The 25,029-nt window shown below is 40.0% G+C and overlaps 1 protein-coding gene across 3 annotated transcripts in view; it reads left to right on the top strand.

The window, feature by feature from the left end:
- cpne5b (copine Vb) overlaps nt 1–25,029 on the top strand; it is a 137,560-nt gene that overhangs the window by 81,363 nt on the left and 31,168 nt on the right. For all 3 annotated transcript variants that reach the window (XM_082534788.1, XM_082534787.1, XM_082534789.1), the window contains one exon: nt 13,152–13,215. In XM_082534788.1, coding sequence (XP_082390914.1) covers nt 13,152–13,215 — 64 coding nt within the window. The remainder of the gene's footprint in view (nt 1–13,151; nt 13,216–25,029) is intronic.

Genomic DNA, 25,029 nt, shown 5'->3' with positions numbered 1-25,029 from the left:
ACATCCAGAAATGCATACACTATTATATATTGTACATATATTTATTAGTTTCAGGTTGGCCATTCTTGTATTTTGCTCGTTTGTGTTGTTGTGTTTGCACATCTCTGTTGCTTGTGGGGCTCGCACACAAGAATTTCACTCGCATGTGCTGTGCCAGTGTGCCTGCACATGTGATGTGACAATAAAAAGTGATTTGATTTGATTTGATTTGATTTGATTTGATTACTGTTTCAGGTTTTCAGTAATACGAGGGAGCAGTATCTATCGTGTGGCATCCTCAAGAGGACCTACCTCTGTAACTGTTACAAATTATATATCAAGTCTGAGCTGTTGAAAATCAATAGCAAGGTGCAAATTAGATCTTATTTGATTTTTCATCTCCCTCTTTCAACACAAGAAATGAGAAGGATGGGTTTTTTGTATGAACAATATAGAAAGAAACAAGCAAAATAAATTGTTGTTGACAGACTGCATTTGGACACGAATTGACTTGTTTTGTTGAGGAAGAGACTCATCATTGTGATGATTATCATAAAATTTCACTTACAATCACAGAGAAAATAAATCTTTAGACTGCTTCTGATACACAGACTTAGCCAGAGATACTAGATTATACTAGATACTAGATAGATTATCCTTAAATACAAAAAACTAATGATATCAAATATATCAAAATGACAGATGATAGATATTTTACCATATTCAATTTTGAAATTTCCTACATTTCCTTATTAATAATACAGTAAAAGCAAAAGTCTTGAGTCACCTCTCATTTCTTTATACTTTCTTTATAGAAAATGTGAAATCGGTGGAGCAATTTATTGACACAGCATATAAGGCAAAACCAGAGTTTGCAGATTTCTAACGACACTAAAAGTCAATATTTGGTGTGACAGCCTTCTTCAACATAGTCTGAGCTCTCTTAGATAAGACTTCTTGTAATTTCTTTAAGTAATCTTCAGGAGTTGTTGTCCAGGCTTCTTGAAGGACATCCCACATAGCAAGCAGGTTTGGCCCGGATCTGGTATCAAGCCGGCACTGCTGGTTGACTTCTGGCGTGATAAGAAGTATGTCATCCAGATATGGGCCAGGCCTGGCATAGATGGCACTGTCTATGTGATGGCATGCCACATCTGGCTCGATTGTGGTTTGGTTTATGTGGCCCAGGCCCATAAAAAACAGGTCTGGCCTGGATCCGGCATCAAGCTGGCACTTCTGACTGACCGGTGTCCTGGCAGGGTGTATGTCAACCAGATGTGGGCCAGATCTGGCAATGATGGCACTATTTATGTTCCTGTTTTCCTATTTTAGTTAGAAGACCCAAATGCTGCTATACTAAACTGCTGCTATACTGGTAGCCAACGTTTCAAATGCAGATTTGACAGGTTTGTGAGAGTACACTTTATCTAACACCTAGTGACGGTTTACTCGTCTTTGCCAGTGGGTGGCTGTAGCTCAGGCGGTAGAGTAGGTCACCTATTGATTGCAAGGTTAGTGGTTTGATCCCTGGCTCCTCCAGTCTGCATCTCAAGAGTGTGAATGTGTATGAATGTAGTTAGGAAGTACTCAGTTTAGAGAAAGTGTGTGTGATTGGGTGAATACGGCATGTTGTATAGAGCACTTTGGGTAATCTGGGAGAGTAGAAAAGCGCTATAAAACACTCAGTCCATTCACTGTCTGAACAGAGTTTTACCAGGGTGCTTTTGCACTATTATGTTCCGGCACATGTTGTTATTACATGGCTTGATTAAGGTAAACATTAGGCTGACATCTTGGGCCAGAGCTGAAACTGTTCTGGGTCAGCACAGGGCCTGCAGTGTGGCTGCACACAACTTACACATGGCCCACGTACCGCAAAGAATGATGGCCCTTTGGTGGCCCAGATCAGGTTTGCCAGAGGTGATCGACACATGGACCAGCGCAAGGACCACCAGTGTGTCTGCAACTGGCCTTGTGCTGTGTGTGCGTGGATCATTGTCATGCTGAAAAGTTAAGCAGTTGTCAATCAGGTTTTTTCTAGATGGTATTGCATGGATGATCAAAATCAGATGGTACTTCTCTGTGTTTCTAATTCCATCAATTTCACTGGTTGAAATGCAGCTTCAAACCATGACAGAGCCACCACCCTGTTTTACAAATGGCTGTAGACACTCACTGTTGTACTTCTCAAAACCACTCCATCAGACCTGTTGCCAGTGATTTTCCTCCCATTTCTCTTTCTTGAGGATGGCTTCTTGACAGCCACCCTTCCACTGAGACTGTTTCTCATGATGCTTCAGTGAACAGTAGATGGATCACCTGAAGGGTCAAATGCATCTCTCAGGTCCTGTGTCAGGTGTTTGCTGAATTTTTTGCTCTCACTTGAGGACATGACTTTTAGATACTGTTCATCTGTTGTAGATAGTTTTTAGGCCCGCCAGTTCTTCTTTTATCCTCCACTTGTCCAGTTTCCTTCAATTTTTTAAGGACACACCAGATAGCATGCTGAGATATGCCAAGTTTTTGACTAATAGCTTTTTGGGATTCACCTTGTTCCTGTAAAAATAGTATTCAATGCCTGGCACTTAGCTATAGTACTAGGCATAGAAATATACTGTTTCATACTGTTTCATCTCTTGTATTAGGCGTCGTTTTATGCTTGAATGATTCATAGATCAGCGTTAAGAGGTTCAACAAACAAAACCCAAAGAAGTGAGGAGTGACTAAAGATTTTTATACAGTACTGTATGTTGGTAGCAATTAGGGAATATTGCTTTTTGTGGCTAAAGTGGCTTTGCTCTGCAGCTACCATGCAGCTTGTCAGCACTGCACAGTTCCACTCAAGCAACTGTAAACTGTTTTGTCTGTTGATTTTACTTTCTCAGTGGCCCCAAGTTAATGGTCTATTTCAGGGAGAGGGAATTGATTTAGTTACATGAGCTGAAGGAAGAAATGAGTAGAGACTGATGTAAATATGGTTTCATTTGTCATTTGAAAGCTGTTTTTTCCCCCTTTTAGTCAGTTGGTGCCAAGAGACATTGTGTGAGTGCGCATGTGAAAGAAACCCCCAAACTCTCACATTTTTGTTGCATCACTCAGCAAAGCAACCAGGATGGTTTCCCCACCTGAGGATCGATCAGTCTTTTACAGTGTGCTTCAAAAGCCTCCATCAGCCTCCTCAAACACGTACACACACAACCACCTGACAACAGTGCTGACAGCACTTACACACACAGCTGGAGAGTACTCTGTCCAGTCTTTTGACATTAGTATGTTGTGCAAAGACCTGAGAACATAAGTGAATTGCATCAATCATTTTCTGAAATTTTCAGTAAACTGTGGCTGAAAATACAATATTTCGTGCAAGCGTCATTGGGGTTTAACTTGTGAGTAGAATAACTCTAGGCTCTGTCTAAAATATCATGGGTCTCCTTCAATAATAGTATTTCTCATACAGTCCTTTGTCGTACTTCTAGTTTTTATCAGTAAATGCTAAATGTGTTTTTAGACTAAAACTTTAAAAACATGTGAGGGAAAGGTTGTGGTTTTGCTTAAATATTTAGAACAGGGACACATCCTTCTTTTTGCGTCAAAGCAGCATTGACATTTTAAATAATTAATGAAGACTCACATAATTAATTGAAACGAATTCATTTTTACAGTATGCATTATTAAAACCTTAAAAAATAAAACTAGTAGCCAGGAAACATGTTTACAGGAAAAATGAAAACATGTTGTGGTCTTTTACGTGGGTCTGATCATATCTTCATGCAAACCTGTCATAAATATGGCTGTTCTTTTGCTTTTCGCCAAAACATTGCCTGTAACACGGTTCCAAGTCACATTGCTATTCCAGGGAAATAGGGGCTTTCTTGACATCAAATCATGGCTAGACTTAAGGTTTCTAAGGTGGTAGTGCATGGCATTGGAAACTGGATCTATTGTATCCAAAGCACGATAAGGCAGACCAAACGTGGCAACATTATCAGAAAATCAATACATCAGACCTTGTTTGTAAATGAGCAAACAGAAAGGAGACAGAAAAGGTGAGCTGGAAAAGAAACGAAATCACAGAAATTATTAAACAAACCAAAAAAAAGAGGCGATGTGGTTTAAGATGTATGAGAGATTGTTAATGGTTTCAGATTTTTTTTTTAACTATTTGCCCTCGTAGACCAAACACACATAGTTTATGCTATATTTCTTTAAAGTTTTGCATTACAGTGACTTTACAGTGTAAGATAAAGACCCTGCAAAAATTCAGCAGGTCACCTGAACTTAAACCTGCTTTTAGGTGCTATCAAACTAATATAGCACAGTAAGGATTTTTGGCTATTTAGTTATTTAGAAATAGCTGTCAGAGGTTTACATGCACTCATCATATACATGGATGCCCTGGTAATTTTGGGCTTTTAATGACTTATTCAATCTATTCTTTTTACACGGTGGAATGATTGTACAGGCATTATTCTGGCTGGATATTTGACCACTCTTCTTGGCAGATCTCCAAAAGTTGAATCTGTTCATCTGGACGTAGCGTTTTGTGGGAGAAACGTTTCGTCACTCATCCAAGTGACTTCTTCAGTCTCAGCTGACTGCAGGTTTCCCCAAATCTTATAAACAGTACATTTGCATAATGACTGAAACCAGCCCACTGAAGGAACAATGGGCTGGGAGGTCAGTTCCTTAATCTTAATTATGGAAGTTCTCATGACCATTGATCAACAGCCACTGATCAATGGCCATGAGTACCATTCACAGAGAGTTGGGGAATGGCTGCAATCACAGCATTGTAAGATGATGACAGATGTACCCTTAGGCCCCCTCCTCGATTCAGAGATGGTCTTTCCCTTTTCACGTAAATGGCCTCCTTGACTCCGCACTCAAAGCAGTGTTCCTCCCTGTCCAGGATGTGCACATCCTCATCATTGACGGAGTGTCCACTGGCCTGTAGATGTAAATAGACTGCAGAGTCCTGGCCTGACGAGGTAGCTCTTCTGTGTTGTGCCATTCGCTTTGCCAGAGGTTGTTTGGTTTCCCCGATGTATAAATCCTGGCAATCCTCCTGGCACTTCACAGCGTACACTATGTTACTCTGTTTGTGTCGGGGGACCCGATCCTTGGGGTGGACCAATTTTTGGCGCAGCGTGTTTTGGGGTTTAAAAGCCACAGAGTCCTGGTGTTTTGAAAAAATGCGTCTCAACTGTTCCGATACTGCTGATACATAAGGGATCACTACAGGTTTTCCCTTGGGCAGCAGTCGTCCTTCTCTCCTGGATCGGCTGGAGCTTTCTTTAGGTGCCTTTCCAGCTTTGACAAAAGTCCAGCTGGGATAACCACATTTACTCAGGGCCTTCTTGATGTGCTGTTCTTCTGCCTCCCTGGCTGCTGTGTCAGTGGGGATGGTGTTCGCTCTGTGTTGTAGCATCCTGATGACACCCAGTTTGTGCTCCAGTGGATGATGAGAGTCAAACCTTAGATACTGATCCGTATGTGTAGGTTTACGGTACACGTCAGCTTTTAGATGTCCCCCATTACTGATGGAAATCTCACAGTCTAAGAAGGCTAACCTGCCACTTTTCATATCCTCCCTGGTGAATTTGATGTGTCGGTTCACCGAGTTAATGTGATCCGTGAATTGTGGTACGTCCTGAGATTTGATTTTCACCCAGGTGTCATCCACATATCTGAACCAATGGCTTGGTGATGTTCCAGGGTAGGATAGCAAAGCCATCTTTTCCACTTCTTCCATGTACAAATTGACCACGATGGGTGAAACTGGGGAGCCCATGGCACACCCATGTTTCTGCCTGTAGAACTGACCCTTGTATGTGAAGTAGGTGGAATGAAGACACAGCTCCAAAAGCAAACACACTTGGTCGATGCTGAGAGTGGTCCTGTTGCTGAGGTTGGGGTCATCCTGTAATCTCTTACGCACTACCTCCAACGCTTCCATGACTGGGATGCAAGTGAAAGGTCTTCTTGGCAGAGTTTGCGGAGTTCAGTTAAATTGGTTGCTTTCCTGGTCCCACTCAGCTTTTCGGCATAATAGGCTTGAGGTCAGGGCTTTGGGAAGACTGTTCCAGAAGCTTAATGTTATCCTGCTTTACCTATTCCTGTCATGGTTCTGGGTCCTTCTTACCCAGCGTTTTGTGTTTCCTTGAGATATTTCTGTATTTTTGGTTATGTCTTGCTTCTTTAGTAGTCTTTCTTTAGTTATGTTTTCTGTCTTGTTTTCCCAGCCGTCATGTCTTCCTCTCTCCCTCGTGCTCCTCCGTGTTTTCTCTTCCCCTCCAGTCTACGTCTTTGTACTTCCTGTTTTACTTTGATAGTAAGTAAGTAAGTAAGTAAAATTTTATTTATATAGCACATTTCTAGATAAAAGATCAAAAAGTGCTTTACAAGGTATAGGAACAGATTAAAAAGACAAAGTACAGTCAAAAGTTAACAAAATGCGATTTTAAAAAGATGTGTTTTTAGCTGTTTTTTAAAAGTAATCAGTGAATCAGCAGATCTTAAGTTCTGAGGAAGAGAATTCCACAGTCTGGCAGCCACAGTAGCAAAAGCTCGATCACCCCTAGTTTTCAGTCTCGTATACTGAATAACAAGTAATCCCTGACCACAAGACCTCAGAGACCTACTAGAGGCATAGGGCTGTAAAAGTTCAATGATGTATGATGGTGCTTGTTCTTGAAGAGCCTTAAATGTCAGAACCAGAATCTTAAAGTGGACTCTGAATTCGACAGGGAGCCAGTGTAACTGTATAAGCAACGGTGTTATATGTGAGTATTTCGATGTTTTCGTCAGAAGCCTTGCTGCAGCATTTTGGACAGTCTGCAGACGCTCCAGGGAACTTTTGTTTAGACATGTGAACAGTGAATTGCAATAGTCCAGTCATGATGAAATAAAAGCATGAATAACAATCTCCAGTTCAGTATGAGATATTATGGGGCTCAATTTAGAAATATTTCTTAAATGATAGAAGCAAGACCGAACCAGAGATTTGACGTGAATATCCAATGTAAGAGCAGGATCGAAGGTTATCCCTAGGTTCCTGATAGATGGTTTCACAAATGTTGAAAGGGGACCAAGAGCATTCATTATGCTGGGTACATGTCTGTCTGGAGCACATGTCTGTCTGGAGCACATAAAAGGACTTCAGTTTTATTTTCATTTAGTTGGAGGAAATTGTCAGCCATCGAACCTTTGATGGTTTCCAAACACACATTTAAAATCCGCAGCTTAGAAGCATCTTCAGGTTTAAAAGATATATATAGTTGGATGTCGTCTGCGTAGCAGTGGTAACAAATATCCTCAAAAGGGCTCAAAATATGCTGGAGAGGAAGTAAATAAATTAAAAACAATAATGGCCCCAGCACAGAGCCTTGTGGCACACCAAAGGACAGGGACGTAGAAGATGACCTGTACTTAGAAACTGCCACAGAAGAGTATCGTTCACAAAGATACGAGGAGAACCACTCTAAGGCAGACCCAGATACACCGACCCAGTATTTCAGCCTATCAAGCAAAATATAATGGTCAACGGTGTCAAAGGCCGACGTGAGATCCAACATTAAGAGAACAGAACACTTACCTGCATCGTTTTGCATCAGAATGTCATTGGAAACTCTAAGAAGGGCTGTTTCAGTAGAATGAGCTTTACGAAAGCCAGACTGAAATTTGTCAAAGATATTATATTTGTCTAAAACTGCTGTAAGCTGCTTAGCCACAATCTTCTCTAAAATCTTAGCAATTAACGGTATTTTTGAGATCGGTCTGTAGTTGCTAGTGAGAGATGGGTCCAGCATAGGCTTTTTTAACAGGGGGTATATAACAGCAGTTTTAAAATAAGCAGGGACTTTGCCAGATCCCAAAGAGGTGTTAATTATAGTGAGCATACAGGGACCAATAGAGTAAAAGACATTTTTGAATAACAATGCGGGTAAAATGTCGAGTGAACAAGAGGATACTTTTGTTGCACTAACTATTTTTCCCAGCTCAGATAGTGAAACAGGTAAAAATCTTTCTAAAACAACAGTGTCACGGGTTGCTCTGAGGATCCACTCGCAGGACTCCGGAGTGTGTTGTAACAGAGACAGTTTATTCACAAAAATCCTCACCAAGTGTATTTACAGGCAGTGCGAGGACAGTGCTATATACAAGATGTGCGAGGACAGGTTCCAGGGCTCCAGGGAAAACAAGGGGATCACACACACACTCACGCCAACCTCTCTCCGCTAGTGACCAGCCACCTCTTACACGCTCCACACGGGGAAACACGGGGACGGGTCCCGGGAATCTAAAACAGAGAGACAAATGTTACTTTCTGAGGCGGAAGTGTGGGGAAACTAGGGCTCGCCGTGTACTGACAGGAGTCTTCACAACAATCCAGCGTTGAACAGCTGATCTCCTCCTTCTGATATACCAGCTGGTCTGATGAGGCCCAGGTGTGCATGATCCGGGAGGGCGTGGGCCGAGGGCGTGAACCCGCCATGAGTTCCGCTCTGGCAAAACAGGGGAGGGGGAGAGAGATTGCTGATCAGTGCCTTGCCGACCCCGCAGGTCGTGACAAACAGGCCGAACTGGCGTGGGAACTGACAGTGCAGATGCTGATGGGGACAATTTTTTCCTTATATTGCTAATTTTTTCTAAAAAGAAAGCAAGAAATGTTTCACAGTCTTCAGCAGAAGAAATAATGGCAGCAGGTGGAGCAGGAGTAATGATATCAGTAATAGTATCAAATAAGACCTTAGGATTACCTCTGCTCTTTGCAACCAACTGAGAAAAGTAAGCAGCCCTTGCATCTCTAATAGCATTGTTAAAAGAGGCTAAAAGATCCTTTAAATAAAGGAGATGAACATTTAAATGAGTTTTCCTAAATCCCCCACTAAAAGCAATTTGGACAACCTCATAGTAGAGGACAGGAAGTCGCTAAACTCCGCTAAAAACAAGCTGTTTGGGCCGGGTGGATGATACACCACAGCACAGTAAAAAGGATCCTTACTGCCGATTTTAATGAGCTGCAATTCAAAAGAAAGAAAGTGTCCAACTTTCACTGAACGGCAGTTGAAACGGCTCTGAAATGCCACCGCGAGACCTCCTCCACGACCAGAACCCCGAGGCTGGCTGATGACAGAAAAGCCATTTGGGCACATTTCAATAAGAGACGAATAGTCCAAGCCCCGCTGCCAGGTCTCGGTCAGAAGCAGGAAGTCCAGATTTTTAGAAGCAATAAAATCGTTAAGCACAAACGATTTATTAGTCAAAGATCGGGCATTAAAGAGCGCCATAGTCAGCGGGGTGAGAGCATCATTATTGGGAGAAGCTCGAGTTAAAGGACGTAAATACTCGAGATTAGAGCCTTCACGTTCGTATATTCCACTCACCGAGGGGATGAAAAGCCAGTCAGCAGGAGAGTCTGGATGAACCCTTCTGAGGTAGCACGGTCTCGGAGAGCCAGGCCCTGCATATCCAAGCAGGGCCGTGGAAAACAAATTCCTCTCTATGGAGCTGTTTTGAGCGTAAGTAACAGAGCACGCACGACATCGCTTTCCAATCAGCCCCCGCCGCCAGAAAAGCCTAAGCTTCACCTGGATACCTGATCTCCTTCCTCTTCTTCTCCGTGATCTACGGGGAACGCTGAGAACGCTGGCCGAGGATCCAGCCACTGGCGGTAGATGGAAAGTGCCAAAGGAGTGCGGGGAAAAGTGCGGAGAATGGAAAGTGCCAAAGGAGGAGGAAGATGAAACATCTTGGGCCATCATTGAAGATCGGATTGATAATAGCGTCAAACGATCATAAACCAAGGCAGCCAGAACATCATTGATACAAATAAAAAACAGCAGAGTAGAGAAAAAAACACGACGATAGAACGTGACAAACTGCACCCGGCAGCGGCGAAGCCAAACACAGGCGCCATCATACCGGAAGTGCTGTCCCCGTCAGTGTTCGTCATGTTGGGCTTGGTCTTCCCCTGTCTCGTTATAGTTATAGGCGTCAGTTGTGCTCCTCGTGTGTGCTCACGTCCCTCGTTATCCTTCTGTGTATTTATGTCCGCGTCTCCCTCAGTTTCGTGTCGCGTTCTCCCTCATGGCTACCTGTATGTCTTCCTGTGTTTTAGTTTAGCATTTCCCAGTGTAGTTTATTCTTGTATATCTTCCATGCATGCAATAAAGCAATGTTTTGAGTTTTGAGTGGTCTCCGCCTATGAGTCTGCATCTGGGTCCTCTCCTGCCTGCACACAGCCGTTTCCTGACAATTCTAAAACCAGTTTGATGTGTGTTTGAAATCACTGTGTTGTTGGAACATCCACCTGTGTCCAAGTTTCAGCCATTTAGCTGTTGATTTGAGGTGAAGTCAAAGAATTTTGAGATAATCTTCCATCTTTATTATTCCGTACACTTTCAGCTATGCAGTATTACTACTGGTAGCAAAAACCCTACCACCACCATGCTTGAAAGTTGGTAACAAAAACACTTGGTTTTTCTATGTGGGCACCAGTAAATTTTAGGCTTGAAGGTGCTGATTTAAGAGTAGGAGTTTGTTTCTTGGTCAACACCCTCTTAGTTCACAGCGATGTAAAATTCACTTCACTATGTATAGTGACGCTGGTGTTTCAGCAGTTCCAGACAAACAAATCCTTACTAGGCTGGCAAAGAGAAACTACCAGCTTTCGTCAAGTTGTCGTCAAGTAAAAGCCTTGGCGTTGTCAAGTTAAAAGACACTGTAGAACCTTCAACACCGCTTACTAAAAGATTGGAGGGAGTATCTCTATATGTCTGAGACTGTGTAGAAAGAAACCCAATTTCTTTTTATAAAGCAATTGGAGATGTCAACTGTACAATAATTCTACCTTGGAAAAAGAACAGTTCAATCATTAAAAGTCCAAAATTACCATGACATTAAAGCCCATGAAGAGTGTTTGCCACCTTCTGATCACAACTGTATAAATTATTTGTAAAGTAATTAAATTACTTTACAAATTCTCTTCACCAAGGAACTGTATTACATTACTCATTAATTGTGTTACTGTTATGGGGTAATTGACTATAATGTCATTAGTGCATTCAAATTTTAATCCCTTACACTACTTGTTACTGTAAAATAAAACACAATACTGCCCCACATGGATAATAAAATAAACAACTCGTGAATTACACAGTTAACATGTTCCAACTTAATAACAGTAAACTTTAGGGTCACAATGGTGCAACAGCTGAGACAGAAAACTGTTCCAAAATAGTGATATTATAATACAATCACACCTTACTGCCACATACTCGAGAACATCTACACACAGACAAATCTGGAACAATTAACCCTTGTTTGCACTGATTAATTGTTCCAGGACCCAAATACACTGCAGGAGCAGAGAATTTCAGGTCTCTGACAGCATGTTCAGAAAAGTTAGCTGGGGCAAGACCATTTAATGATTTCTACACAAAAAGAAGTTTGTATCTCAATCTGTAGCTAACAGGGAGCCAGTGAAGCGAGGTGATTAATGGGGTTTCTCTTGCTTGAAAACTGGTGCAGAGGTCTGAGCTGCAGTCAGGATTAAGAGGTCAGAGTAACACCAGCAATGATGAATTCTTCCACACACAAGCGCCCCTGAGTCCAATATGATTACCAGATTTTTGTAAAAAAAAATTATTTGATTAATTGGAGTTGTCACGATTTTCAATTTTCTGGATTTTCTAACAAGGCTGAAGTAAATCCATGGCAGTATATCAACTCTTCTACAGGAGCTGAATAAAACCTAAAGAATAAAATTGTGGGAGGGAGTAAACAGTGCTGGGGTTAGTTCACCAGCTATTGCCTGCTGGTGTACAGTAATCGTGATTTCCATTGTTTCTCGTATAGACAGTCAATAGCTATATGGCTGTAAACCTAGGAAATGTTCATCTGTAAGAGAATGTTCATTCCCACATACATTCTCAAGATATTAAGGCAAATATATATATATTTCCTATCAAACAGAATTGTATCTCGTAAAGTAAGAGAAAAGACTGAAATGTGTAGGCTTCAAAGAAACAGACCATTGCCTCCCCACGCTCTGTCTGAGTTGAGTATAATAAGCGAAACAAGGGGGCAGAGTATTTGATGGCCTTCCTGATGTTCAAAATCTTGTGAATCTCTTTTTTTCTCTTTGAAATTGAGATTTGATGAAAATTGATCCGAAGCATGTCAATTAGCACATAAACTCAATCTGCATAACATTATAATACTGCCAAGCAGAGAATATCTCTGAATAGTTTAGCTTTGAGCAAGGAATCAAGCGATAATACAATTAATTATGTGACATCAACAGCAACATAAAGAAAATTGTTCGAAAGCATGTTTACCCAATGAGCATTTCGATGATTTCTTTGCTTGTCTATCTGCTTTTATAGCATTTCTTCACTCTCTATTTAACCCTGTAAAACCCGAATCAATGAATAATTAGCAGCAAATTGAATTTTTCTAACATACCTTCTAAAAAAATATCAATTTGCATGAGTTTTAAAAATCACACTAAAGATCTAAAGATCTCAAAAACTCAGGGTTACAGGGTTAAAGCTTTAATCCAGTTTTCTGAACAGGTGACGTCATGATGATATTTACTTGTCACTACAACTTAGTATTAACTCTAATAATGAAGCCAAGATGAAAGGAAATTAAGGCATCAGTGACTGTCTCTATATGAGATCATCTGTAATATGAACTGTCATGTGCTGATTAGAAAGTCAGAGCAAACAAACTAAAATCAATCCAAGTCAAACCAGAACTCATCTCTGCTCCCTAATTGCTACGTGTTCACCAGCCTAAAAGTTGAACAAATCTATGTGGCATCTATCGTATCCCCTAAAGACTGATTAGCTGCATCAAACATTAAGACATCTAAAACTGCCAGCACATATTTTTAAATCCTTCTAAACAGGATTGGCTAAGATGGAACATATGTCTGTGCTGAAAATCATCAGAGTCAAATAAAAAATAAGAAAACATGAGTTAGACTTGAATAGTTGGATAGTCAAGAGAACTTGTTCAGAGATAGAAAATACACAAATTAGCCTTGATTTCCACAGCAGCCTCACTGATCAATTAAAAGCCAATAAGTGGGAAAGAAAAAAAAAGGATGTTTTTTTCTTTGATTTCTGTTAAGCTTTTATTGTTTTCTTGATTTCCTTTCACAGAGGGATTCCAGGAAAGAAATGTGGAACTATTATCCTGACTGCAGAGGAGCTGAGCAACTGTCGAGTGAGTAAACCATAATAATCCCCCCTGCCAAACACTTATTAGCAAGCAAACATCTGCTAGCAAAGCCTGGTTAAACAGACATCACACATAAAGTGGATAGAGAAACATGGAAGCTGGAAGGGACAAAAGAAACCAAGGCTCATAGAAACATCCTTTTGTCCACTTTAAGAAACTACCCCATAATAGTTTTAAGAAGTTGGTACTGGTCACCTTGAAATAATTTCAAAACCTCATCCCAGTAGTGTGTTGATTTACTGCCTACTGTCTGTCTTTGTTCCCCATGAGGTGCAATATATGATTATTTTTTAATCTAAACAACTTTTCTTACAATTTCTACAAAAATGATGGTTGTATGAATTATTACACGAATACTTTATATGTCTCAAAGAGAAATCTATATTCTCAAAATGTGGCCTCAGGCAAAGGTACCGTGTTTGTTTGTTATAGATTCTTTGTCAGCCTCCACTGTATAATCCACTGGCTTTGAAAATGGAGGAAGAGTAAAATTTCACAGCAGAAAATACCTAATTTTGAAAAATTGAACATATGGTTAAAAATATGGACGGCACAGTGGTTAGTTCTGTTGTTTCACAGGAAGATGGTCCTGGGTCTGAATCCATGAGCCCGCTATCCTGGAGGTTCTAACTCGGCCATAGATGGGAATGTGAACAGTACTCTGTCTCTATGGGATGGCCTTGTGACAGAATGGTGACCTATCCAGGGTATACCCTACCCCTCACTGTGTGACAGCTGGGGTAGACTCCAGTCACTGCCATGACCCTGAACTGGATAAGCGGAAGAAAATGCATGGTTGGATGTCTCTAAATGCCTACTGGTGATGCTAGAATTCTCAACGCGTGTAAGCATATAACTCAGTGGAAAGAATCAGGGATCCCTAGTACCACACTTCGTCGCTCTCCCTTATAGACCTAGGGGCATCCAAGGGAAAAAAGAATATGAGATGAGAAAGAAAATAAGGATGAAGACACAAAAGAAAAGTTAGAACTCAGTATGGCACCTGTGCAGTTTCACTGCTTGAACCTTCATTAGTTAGCAATAAAACGCTGCAGATTATTTTCTGATGATCAGCTAATCAAGTCATTGGTGCAACCGTAGCGTTCGTGTATCAGTCTGGATGTTTGCACATCTACCCATCTGTATAAAAATGTATAAAAAAAACCCAACCTATCACGCACACAGACTCGGCTGCTGGGTGTTACACACTGCGCGCTGACCTGCTCTCTAATGAAAGGACCCGAGAACATGATGTGGTGAATGTTGAATGCCTCCTCAGCCAATTCTGGTATACAGATTTTAAATGGTTCACTGGGGTTCCAGCATACAGATTAAAACAGGAACATGTGAATACAAGAAGCTGTCCAAAGAGAAAAGAAATAACGTAGAGAGCGCGAAAGGGAAAGAAAAAATGGCACAATGAAAATGAAAGATCAAACAAGCAGTGATAAGATGATGAAACAGACATTTCTGCGTGTACAGAGTGTGTCTAGATGAGAGAAAAAGACACAATCAAACAGATAGAAACAGTCACAAAGGCACTGAAATTAATCAATATAGGGTTATTTGGCTGATGATAGTGTGAGACTGAGTGATGGTTAATTAAAATGCCGTCCTGCCTGACCTTGTCCCCTGCAGCCTGTGGGATGCACATGCATAAACACACACATACAACACATTTGTATACTGTCTCTTTCACACATTTGTTCCCCAACTGCAGTCGGTACTCATATTAGAAGCATTGTGCAAAATGTTTTGTTACATTTTAGGTAACAGGCTGGAGTTTGTATGTGAAGAGGGTCACATATAGTAAATGACCCAGTGTAAAAATATCAGCCGCACTTTCTATCGCAGCTAGGTAATAATGTGGTAATAGTGGGGTGATTACGTGGAAACAAAAATGTAATAATATGGATTTAGCAAGTTTGTGCTAGCCACCAAACTGGTATCCATGTAATTCTCTCAAATCAACATTGTGCCAGAGCAATATCACATTGACCTTGATGTAACCGGGTAACTTGTAAGTAACAGGGCAGAAACTGGGCATAATAATGTGGAAGCAAATGTATGTGCATAAGGCAAAACAAATTGGTAATAATATAGTAAAGGTATAGTAACAATATAATAACCTGCTAGCAATAAAATGGCAAAATCTGTTTTTTAATATATACAGTATATATAATAATCTGTGGTAGTAACCTTATAATAAATAAGTTAATTTTGTTTTATGTTAATTGAAAATATGATGATAAAATTACCATAATGCTGAAATTATTCTTTTGTCCCCAGTATTAGTCTTTGTTTGAAGGTAACAATATGTATGTTTAATGTTGTGGCTTATTACCTGAAAACACCTGATAAACAGAAGTTATATTACCTGATAATTTCTGTGTAATAACCAACAATCAGGGCACCAAAGTGCCTGTTTCTATTTAAGGCTACATTAATAACCTATAAAAACAAGGTCCAGGAAACATGTGGTAGTTTCTCAACACTTTTATGACTTTTCTATTACTTTTGTAATGAAGTGGTAATAACTTTCTAGTCTGTTTACTCCACTATTACATTATTACTCATCTGTAATAGAAAGTGCGAAAAAAAAATCTACTAATGCTGAGCTATCCTAGAGAGCTTTACAGACACTTTTAGATCAGTCAAGAACTATACTCAAAGTTAGTCAAAATAGGTCACCTCACATTCTATTTTTTACGCCAGATGCCCTTCCCAACGCAACCCCCTGAGACAGTTGTGTCTCCTCCTGGTATCAAACCAGGGATCTTTTTGATTGTGAGGCAAATGTATATAGTACTACACTATATAGACTATACTATTTAAAGTTTTTCACTCTTACAGCTCTTTTAACCTTGTCTTCAGCCATAGACAACAGAATTTTTAATAATAAAATGCCTATTCCTGTAACTAAACCTAAAAATCAAACAACTTGTAAACTCTACTATATATCACGTACCTTCTTCACCACGTCTGTGTGACGACTGTTTAAAATTTCTCTCTCTCTCTCTGTTTCTTCTATAATTTAGACATTTGCTATCCTTGGAAAGACAACAACGTCTTGACCTGAGTACAGTTCACTGGATTTTGTGAACATGACTTTGTAATGATGGCCTCGCTGGTGGGTCTGGCAAGGTTTAAGAGATTAACATAAATTAAGTATTAATGCGCTGGCGTTATTACCACTTTCTATTTATGATGTAGTCCCAGTAGAAGCGAGCGTGTGGTGGGCCAGTATTTCTTTAAAGTCTTTTTGCTTACACAGTCTACAGCAGGAAGTTTTAATACATCTGTTCGCATAAATGATTAAACTTTATCAGCCTCATTTGCATACGTAAAGTGCTGCAACAACAATAAAAGTACTGCAAAGATCAAGTAACTTTGGAAAAGCTTTACAATGTTTCACTGTAGTTTCTGTAGTTCTTATATAGATATTAGAAGAAATACAAGTACATTAAAGATACAGTCTGGGGTCCTGCAAAGGGGCCGTGTGTATAGAGTCTCTTGAGATGATGAATAACAGCAAAACGTTATACTGGGATGTAATGCAATGTAGCATGTGGCTCCACATTTACCTTTGTGGCCCTCAACCTCTGTTCTCTTTTTGCAAATCAGCATTATTAACAACCCCTTATGGACCTCTTAATTACTGCTTTTTTTGTTAATATGTCTCTTGCAGCCTATAAGCTCATGGGCTATCCAATCAAAATGTTTGAGTTTCCTACCTAGTGTGTGATAATCTCAATTTCAGGGTGGAACTTTATTATAACCTTTCTTTATTTCGACCTACTGCCACAACATAATTATTATTATGCTTTACCAGGGTCAAGTAATGTTTGCACATACCCAGCATGTGCAAAATGAATCAAAGTGTGTTCCCCTACATTTTATCTCTCAGTATAAGGTTTCTTACTCCACCGTGATCATGCCAGTAGCAGACTTTTAAGTGTAGATCAAAGACAGCGAAAAAAGATATCTTCACCCCTCAGTTGGCAATGCTGTAGACCAGAGCTGGCTCATGCCAAAAAATTAATGTTAACCCACTGAAACATCGTCTCTCTACATTTTGTATGGTCTACGGATGCAATTAGTCTATATCACTAGACCTTATGGGTTACACTGACTTTCGGGGATGAAATCATTAAGCTTTAAATGTGAAAAAGAAAATTAAAGAAAAACATGGAATGGTTGAAGATGTGTTCTTTAATGTGGTGATTCATTTCTTTTACCCATTATTAACGCTTTCTCAGAAGCTCCGCGTCTTCATATGCAACTTTTAGATAAACAAAATAGGTATTGCCAGAAAGGTTCCATGTTGTATTACCCTGATTGAATTATTATTGATTACACAAAGGCTAATATATTAAAAATAAAACGAAAACAAAACAAATGCAACCCCGATTAAAATATGTTCTATTATCTATCTCTCTGATTTCCACAAAGATTGACTTTGATAAATCTGAAGCATATGGACAAAATACCATGAGAGCTTATGAAACGGAGCTAGCAATTAAAGACAAGACTGTTCTCCTATTTAATCAAGTTTATGAGCCATGGAGCAAAGTAATCAATCTGAGTATACTGAAACATTTCACCAACTCTGTGTGCTGGTTATTAAAAGTTCTTGCTGCTATCTAAACATGGTAAATTTAAAAATATTAGGTCACGTAATTTTGATTAACACCCACTTGCTGACGCTATCAACACACCCGAAGCAACCAATTTGCAGGGGTGGTTATGGCTTCATGCAAATTTCAAATGTTTCGGGGATCCTAAATCCTGCAGGATTTCTGACAACGTGGCCGCTCCCCCTCCAAATCTAGCGGCTGTATTTTCGCTTGGTATTGTGCTGACTTTTCTTGCACACAGTTCTGGATGTACACAGTATCCTCATGGTAACACTGACCACCTAATCTCTTCCAGTACATGTACTATATCACTGAATCCCACTGGCAATAAGGCAACTCTTTCTTCACAAAGTGGGAGCACAGAAGCTTGGTTTTGCCCCCAGCATCTCTATATTTGCTCTTGCTTTAAGAGAAACTTCCACCACATTAAAAGCTGATAGATCCCCGTGAGGATTTTCATTTTGCTTTAATTGCTTAAATTTAACTGCCTGCCCGACTATTTTGCCATCTGTGTGATTGACCAAAACAGCCAGTGGAGAAGTTTCCTTACTAAGAGTACAGATGTTTACTCTGTGCATGTGTAACAGCCAGGAACTTAATTTGCTTTCTGACAGGCCTCGATATATATGTCTTTTTTGCTTCTTTGATTCTGATTGATCTTTCTGTCATTGTGATGAGGACGAAACATTTTCATCTGAGCAGAGCAGTTTCCTAAATCCGAATGGCAGCCTCCTCGTCTGGTCGCTTCCACTTGCCGTGCTTCCATTTTTCTCTTTTAAAATCTTCTTTGATGCCTCTACATTCCACTTCAGATTGTACAGTACATCTGAAGGGCAGCCTTCAGAACATTTGGTGTGGAGCTAAGTTGAACAGGTTTTCGATCAGCGTGAGCAGAGAACAAATGGAAAATACAGTATTGAAACGTAGAAAGGAGGAAAAACCTGGAGCGGCTGGGAATGGGGACGTTAGAAGATGCTTTGTGTGTGGAGGAGAAATTGCTTCTGCATAATTCCCCTCATGTACACTGTTTGGTAAACTTATTAAATTCTACGAACCTTCATGAAAACATAGACCACAAATTCAGATTTATTGCAGCTATAAATCAAGCAAGAACAGAGGAAAGTAAGATATTAGCTGTTCACTTGTGATCAACGTTGCTTCCGGGTCCAACCTCCTACTGCGTTCACTGAGGCTCTTGTTTGTGTTGTAATTCTATCTTATTTTATTTAATATAATAAACAAGCCCATAAAAGTAATCAGTGATCACTGTTGGCCTGTCTGACTTTTTATTAGCAATAATCATGTGCTGCACATTTTTAAGCTCAGTTTTTAAAAGCTTATAATGGAACTACAGCCCATGTGTTCACAGTTTACCAGGCACCAAATATTTGAAAGATTCAGAAAATAATCACTCTGATGCTAACCATTTCAGTGAGGACATGAAGCTTAGGATCAGGTATTTTTCAGAGTGAGTAATTCAAACCACGCAGCAGCATGTTAGTGACTAACCTCGTGTTGTGGACGGTCCGTTTTCAGCATTTGTCTCTGCTCATCAGGAACCCTCACACTGACTTTTACTGAGGGGAAAAACATTAATAGTCATCCTCCATCTTTGCTGTTCTACTGTGATTATATTATCCTAACAGTAGCTCGGTAGCTAGCAACCAGGTAGAATACGATTATTATAAATTATTTACCAGCTAGCCTAACTTCAATACCCTGCAATCATTGCTGCTGTTTATGCATATCACTGTAACTATGATATATGGTATATATACCATTTTATATCATTCCATCTTTATATTTGAAACTAGCGAGCTAACTTGCTGCTAACTTCTAAGCCCATTAAACTTCCTAAATCCTCTTTCTTCATGGATGCTTGGATGTTAAACTTTAGTATACCTGGGAGAGCAGCAACACTCATCACTGTGTTGGAAATTAAAAGATTGGGTTAATCTAAATTCTTAGTGATGCCACAGTGTTTGCTTGAGTTTGGAAACTGAAGAAGAGTTTGGACCCAGATGATGTCAAACTTAGGAAGTGGGTTAAGTGGGTTTGTGTAATAACTGTCACAGTTTATAATGACTGGACAATCAATATGATCATGTAATGATCATAAATCTGTGCTCTCATACATCACTGAAAACAGAAGGACAACATACTAGCCCACTAAGCCCACCTTTGACTCACTATTTCCTCTCAGACTCATCAATTGGGAATTTAATGAATTCGCTGATTGCCCCTTTTTCTTTTTTTTTCTGCATTAAACCCCAACAACACACTGCCTAACACTAATTCAGGCCTATGTGTTTCTAATAAATTAGTTTATAGTATACATTTGCCTATCTGTCTTCTTTTTTTCGTAATTCATGTGTCAGTAACTGTTTCTGCTCTGACACAAACAGTCCTTATTCCCCCCTGAGGGTGTGAATGTGTCTCTACCTAGTCTTTGTCCCTCTAGCTAAATATTGATACTGCCATTCTCTCCATATTAGCAAAGGGCTGTTGATCACAAAGCAGGAGTGCAAAAGTGTGCATGTTTGTGGCTCAGAGTGTTAATGAGGCAGAAGCAGATGCATATTTAATATCCTCTACATGCTGTCATCATAAATGCTTTTATGTGCCTGTCAACTCCTCGCAGATTTGGTGTGTCTTTACTTGCTGACTCAAAGTAGCAGCAACACTGCTACACACCCATACACACACTCATACACACGCATTGCTATTACTTTACATTAACATTTATATTAATAGAACAGTAAAAAAATATGATCTGCTGTCTATTTATTGTTAAATGTTTTATTACAGCATTTTTAGATGGTCTAAAGAAGCTGTGGGCAACATGACAAGGTCGGTATTGGTTGTGAGGCAACTTCAGCTATATTTAGAGGACTTTACTGAGGGTTAGATGAACACAAATTGTCAGGTTGCAGCTGGATCCCTAAAACGCCTTCAGGACCAAACAACTGCTAAACTGCTTGAAAGCTTGCTGTCGATACTCTGTAGCAGATGTGTAAAATAAACCACGCAAATCCCAGACTGCAGTTTTAACTGGATTTCTGGGAGCAGTTTAACAACCTTTATCAGGAGAATATCTTTGATTTAGTACACCCTTGCATCTGTTATTGAAACTTAACTTACAAATTCCTCAAACTCTGTTGAGGGTTTATATTTACTATTTCAGTCTTTATTTTTTATGCATTTCATTTTACTGGACACAGATTAAAAATCTTTGAAGGAAGCAGGGGACAAGTTTTGAATGCTATCTTCCTCACAGGCGATAGCAGCCAAACATTTAGGCCAAAATCTCCTTCAAAGTTGTCTCCATGTGGACATCTACACTGCCTCCACCTTTCCTGCTACTTTTAGGACAAACCCTGGAGGACCTCAAAACTGTGCAGAGAACAAACATCAAGTTCTGCCTGAAAGTGATTCATGTAAATATTTTTGCTACTGATGAGAATCTGGTGTCTGGAAAAAAATCCAGAAAGCAAACAGCAGTGAAAGAGTCTGCACAAAACCCAGAGGTAGCACATCAGGAGCGGAGCATGACCAGTAGCTTGCTGGTCACGAAAAGGGCAAATCAAAGGGTTGCTGTTTTGATACAATGGATTAGATCTATTATGCATCTTAACTTGAAGAATCCAGAGCAGGAATTAAAGGAAGTGATTTAAAGTAGCTGCAGCAGCTGAAGTGGTGCAGAGGTGCCCAAGGATTTGTGTATTTTTTGATTATCTTTATGCAGTATGCATGGGCACACACATGCTTGCAGTTAGTGGGTTGGGAAAGTGTTGTAAAGCAGAAAATGGACTGTTGTTAAAAATTATTGATTGAATTAATTTAGTGTGACCATTCAGGCTTACCTAGTGCCCTGGAACTGATCTAAATTTCTGTCTGTGGTCCTGTAGCCTATGGCCAGTTTATTAATAATTTTTTATAAGGTGCACGGACACACTTTTGCTGCAGTATGCGCCTTCAGAGGTTTAAAAATGCAAGTATGCTTCAGCCGAGGGCAGTATGAATCGAGAGCTCGAGCGGTTTCACGAGCAGTAAGAAACTTGTTGAAGTCAGGCACTTGTTGAAATGGAAAATATTCATCGAGTATCCAGGGATGGGATGAAAGAAAGAGCCAGAGATGAAATAAAATCTGTTGCTACAGCGAAAGAGAAATTCTACTTCTCACATTCATACTCATACATATGCTTGTGCATCAATCAGTAAGCAGTGTGGGTATCAGCACTCTCCCTCAGGATTAAAAGACTGTTTGAAAGTGAGTGAGCGAGTAAGCTCAATGTAGGAGGTCTGTGTCAAACGCCAGTCATGTAGTGTGCGTGTGTCCGTCAGGCTGAGGGCAGAATACAGATAAAGTTCCTCACTGGCTGCTGGATTGGATGTGATGTTTTCTTGAGTGCGCTGCAGTGTGCCTGCCCGTGTCTGATAAAAATAGTGAGAGGACACTGTAGCAACATGCAAACTGGAATTAAAATGCATTTGTGTATAAAGACACTCAAGCCCTCACTCAAGCCCCAAACCCGGCCTGTCACATCTACAATCTCACACACATTCTTTTGCTGATTTGCCACTCGGCACATGACCAAACATGAGGTGCAAGCTGCAACATTAAAAAGCTATTAAGCTATCATTAGTGGCGCCATGGCTGCCCAGTGGAAGGCCCGAGGCTCTGACAACAACAGCAATATACTGTTATAGCATCTAAATGTACTGTAATGAACCCACTGTGTTTCAGAGATTAGCTACAGCTCATGTGCCAGAGATCAGTCAGGCCCCATCTCTGTCAGTCCCCATCTCCGCACACAGGGAGAGCCCAGAACACGGACCGGCCGCAGTAAACAAGTAGTACTACAATGCTAAACAGCGGACCAGTGATTTATATTTGGAGCTTTAAAAAGCGCTACATTTCATGATAAACAGCAGTGGGAGAAAATGCAAAATCAGGCCCATTTGTTAGAGAAAGTGGGAGTACTACAGATGAAGAATACGAGCTGTTTTGCAGTAAGAATTAATCTCACAGCATCTGCTGCTGGCCTCTGATTTATTTGTGGTGTATAATGTTTTTTTTGTGGTCTTTGTTTATCTTTGTTTATCCACAATAGCCGTAGGTCACCCACCCTCACAGGTCTCTCTTAGAGATATGCTAGGGTGTAAGCATAAGAATTCCATTAACTGGTTAACTGCCAACAATAACAATACGTTTCAGCGTAAATGTTTTCATTAAGTTCCAATAAAACTGTTTTTAACAGCACTTGCTCTGTTCATATTATTGGAAGTTATCCGTGTGATCTTATAAGTCAAAGTCTGACTTTATGTGGCCGTGTATAAAAGAAAGGTTCAAATCGAAAGCCTGAACTCTTGGCTCACAGGAATTCTTTTTAACATGTTTCAATTTAATATGAAATTCTGATGGAAAAGCATAAAAGGTCCCTGTAAGTGCATCCAACCTTTCTCAGAACATATTAGACAAACCAAAGCCCCAAGCTCAAAGCATACTTTCTGTCTGGTGTTCCTCTGAGGCCGAAATGAACCTGACACATTCCAGATGCTGTGACAGGTATCAGAAGACGTTAACTTGATGACTATTACTCATGCTAGAATTAGACTTGGTAAGCAGATGACACTAATTTTAGCAAGACTGCTACTAGATGGATACGGTACATTGATTACAATATCTGCACGCGCACACACACGTGCGCGTAGTGGATCATTAGGTCGTGTTTATAGATAAAGCTGGAGTGGACTCTGGGCCGAGTGCCAGAGCTTGACAGAGCGAGACCATATAAGCAGGTGACATTTACACTACGCAGACTAAAGCATTAGATAGTCATATGTCTAAATCCATTCCTCGTATAAATAAATGGAAAGTATTTTGCCAAAATATTATACTATACCTCAAGAAATAAGCTTTTTGTCTTTTCAGCAGCAGTGTCGAGAATTCTGACATGCATGAGCGCATGTATGTGTGAGAATGTAGTGGACAGACAGTGAGTCCTAACTCTTTTAGACTCCCACTGAAGCTAATTTTTGCTGATCTTCAGCACTTAGATGGTGTCTTATGTCTATGTGAAATGTCAGTATGAAAAAGTCCAAAGCCATTAAATTTCACATTTGAAAATCTACCAAAGTCTCCATCCGTCTGTCCATCCATGCACTCAGCTGCCCAGCCAGTCATTTTCTTAATCACTTGTCCATTTCAGGGTTCAGAGAGTTCTGGTGTATCCCGCAGGTGGAGTGCACACCGGACCCAGACAGCCAGTCCATCACAGGGCCCACATAAAACTAACGCAAAAGCTGAATATTGTTAATTTTTTTTTTATTTTATTTTATTTAATCTTTATTTAAGCACTCAATTTACAAGAAATAACTTTTCAGACAGCATAATAAAATTACAATTACAAGTTATGATTTCACAACATTATTTATGAGTCTGCAAATGGAATCGATTGAAAGATTTAAATTTAAATTGAATATACATTGAAAACCCCAGTAGCTGTGACTATATGTCAGTAATGAATACATAGATGCAAAATGCATTTTTTTTTAAATTTGTGAGATTTTCTATATTTCCATGAATGTCAGACAAAAATGTCAGATTTTCCTAAAAGTAGATACAGAAAAATCTGCATTTATCAGGGAAGATTGTATGTGAACTTTTAATTTGAAAACTATTTCAATCAGTGGTTTGAAATTCAACCTGTAAGCTGATGTGCCAGTTTTTTCCTGCAGTCATACCCTCACATCAGACTCAACAGTGGCACTTTGGATTTGGAAAAAGAGGAAGCAGATGTTGAAGGTCATATTTTAACTGCTGTGTGAACAGATGGTATCGGCATGTGCGATTCCCAGTGCAAAAGGAGGTGTGATGGTCTTTCCTGGTGACACTGTTGACATTTTATTTAGCCAACAAGTCCTCACCATTAAGTGTGAATTCCTTTAAGACTGTCGGGAAAGCTCCAGGAAACGACCTCAAGAAGCTGGTTGAGGGAAAGCCAAGAATCTGCAAAGCTGCTATCAGACGCACAGTTTTGATGTCTTTAGTAATGTTTAAAAAACAACAACAACAACAACAACAAAAAAGCACAGAAAGGACAATAACACTGGCAGTCCAGATGTCTGACTGTCACTGTAAAAAATATACACAACTACA

This window comes from Aulonocara stuartgranti, assembly GCF_965226115.1.
Source record: "Aulonocara stuartgranti genome assembly, chromosome: 5".
NCBI classification, from domain to species: domain Eukaryota; kingdom Metazoa; phylum Chordata; class Actinopteri; order Cichliformes; family Cichlidae; genus Aulonocara; species Aulonocara stuartgranti.
This window is presented reverse-complemented; position numbering and strand designations above follow the sequence as displayed.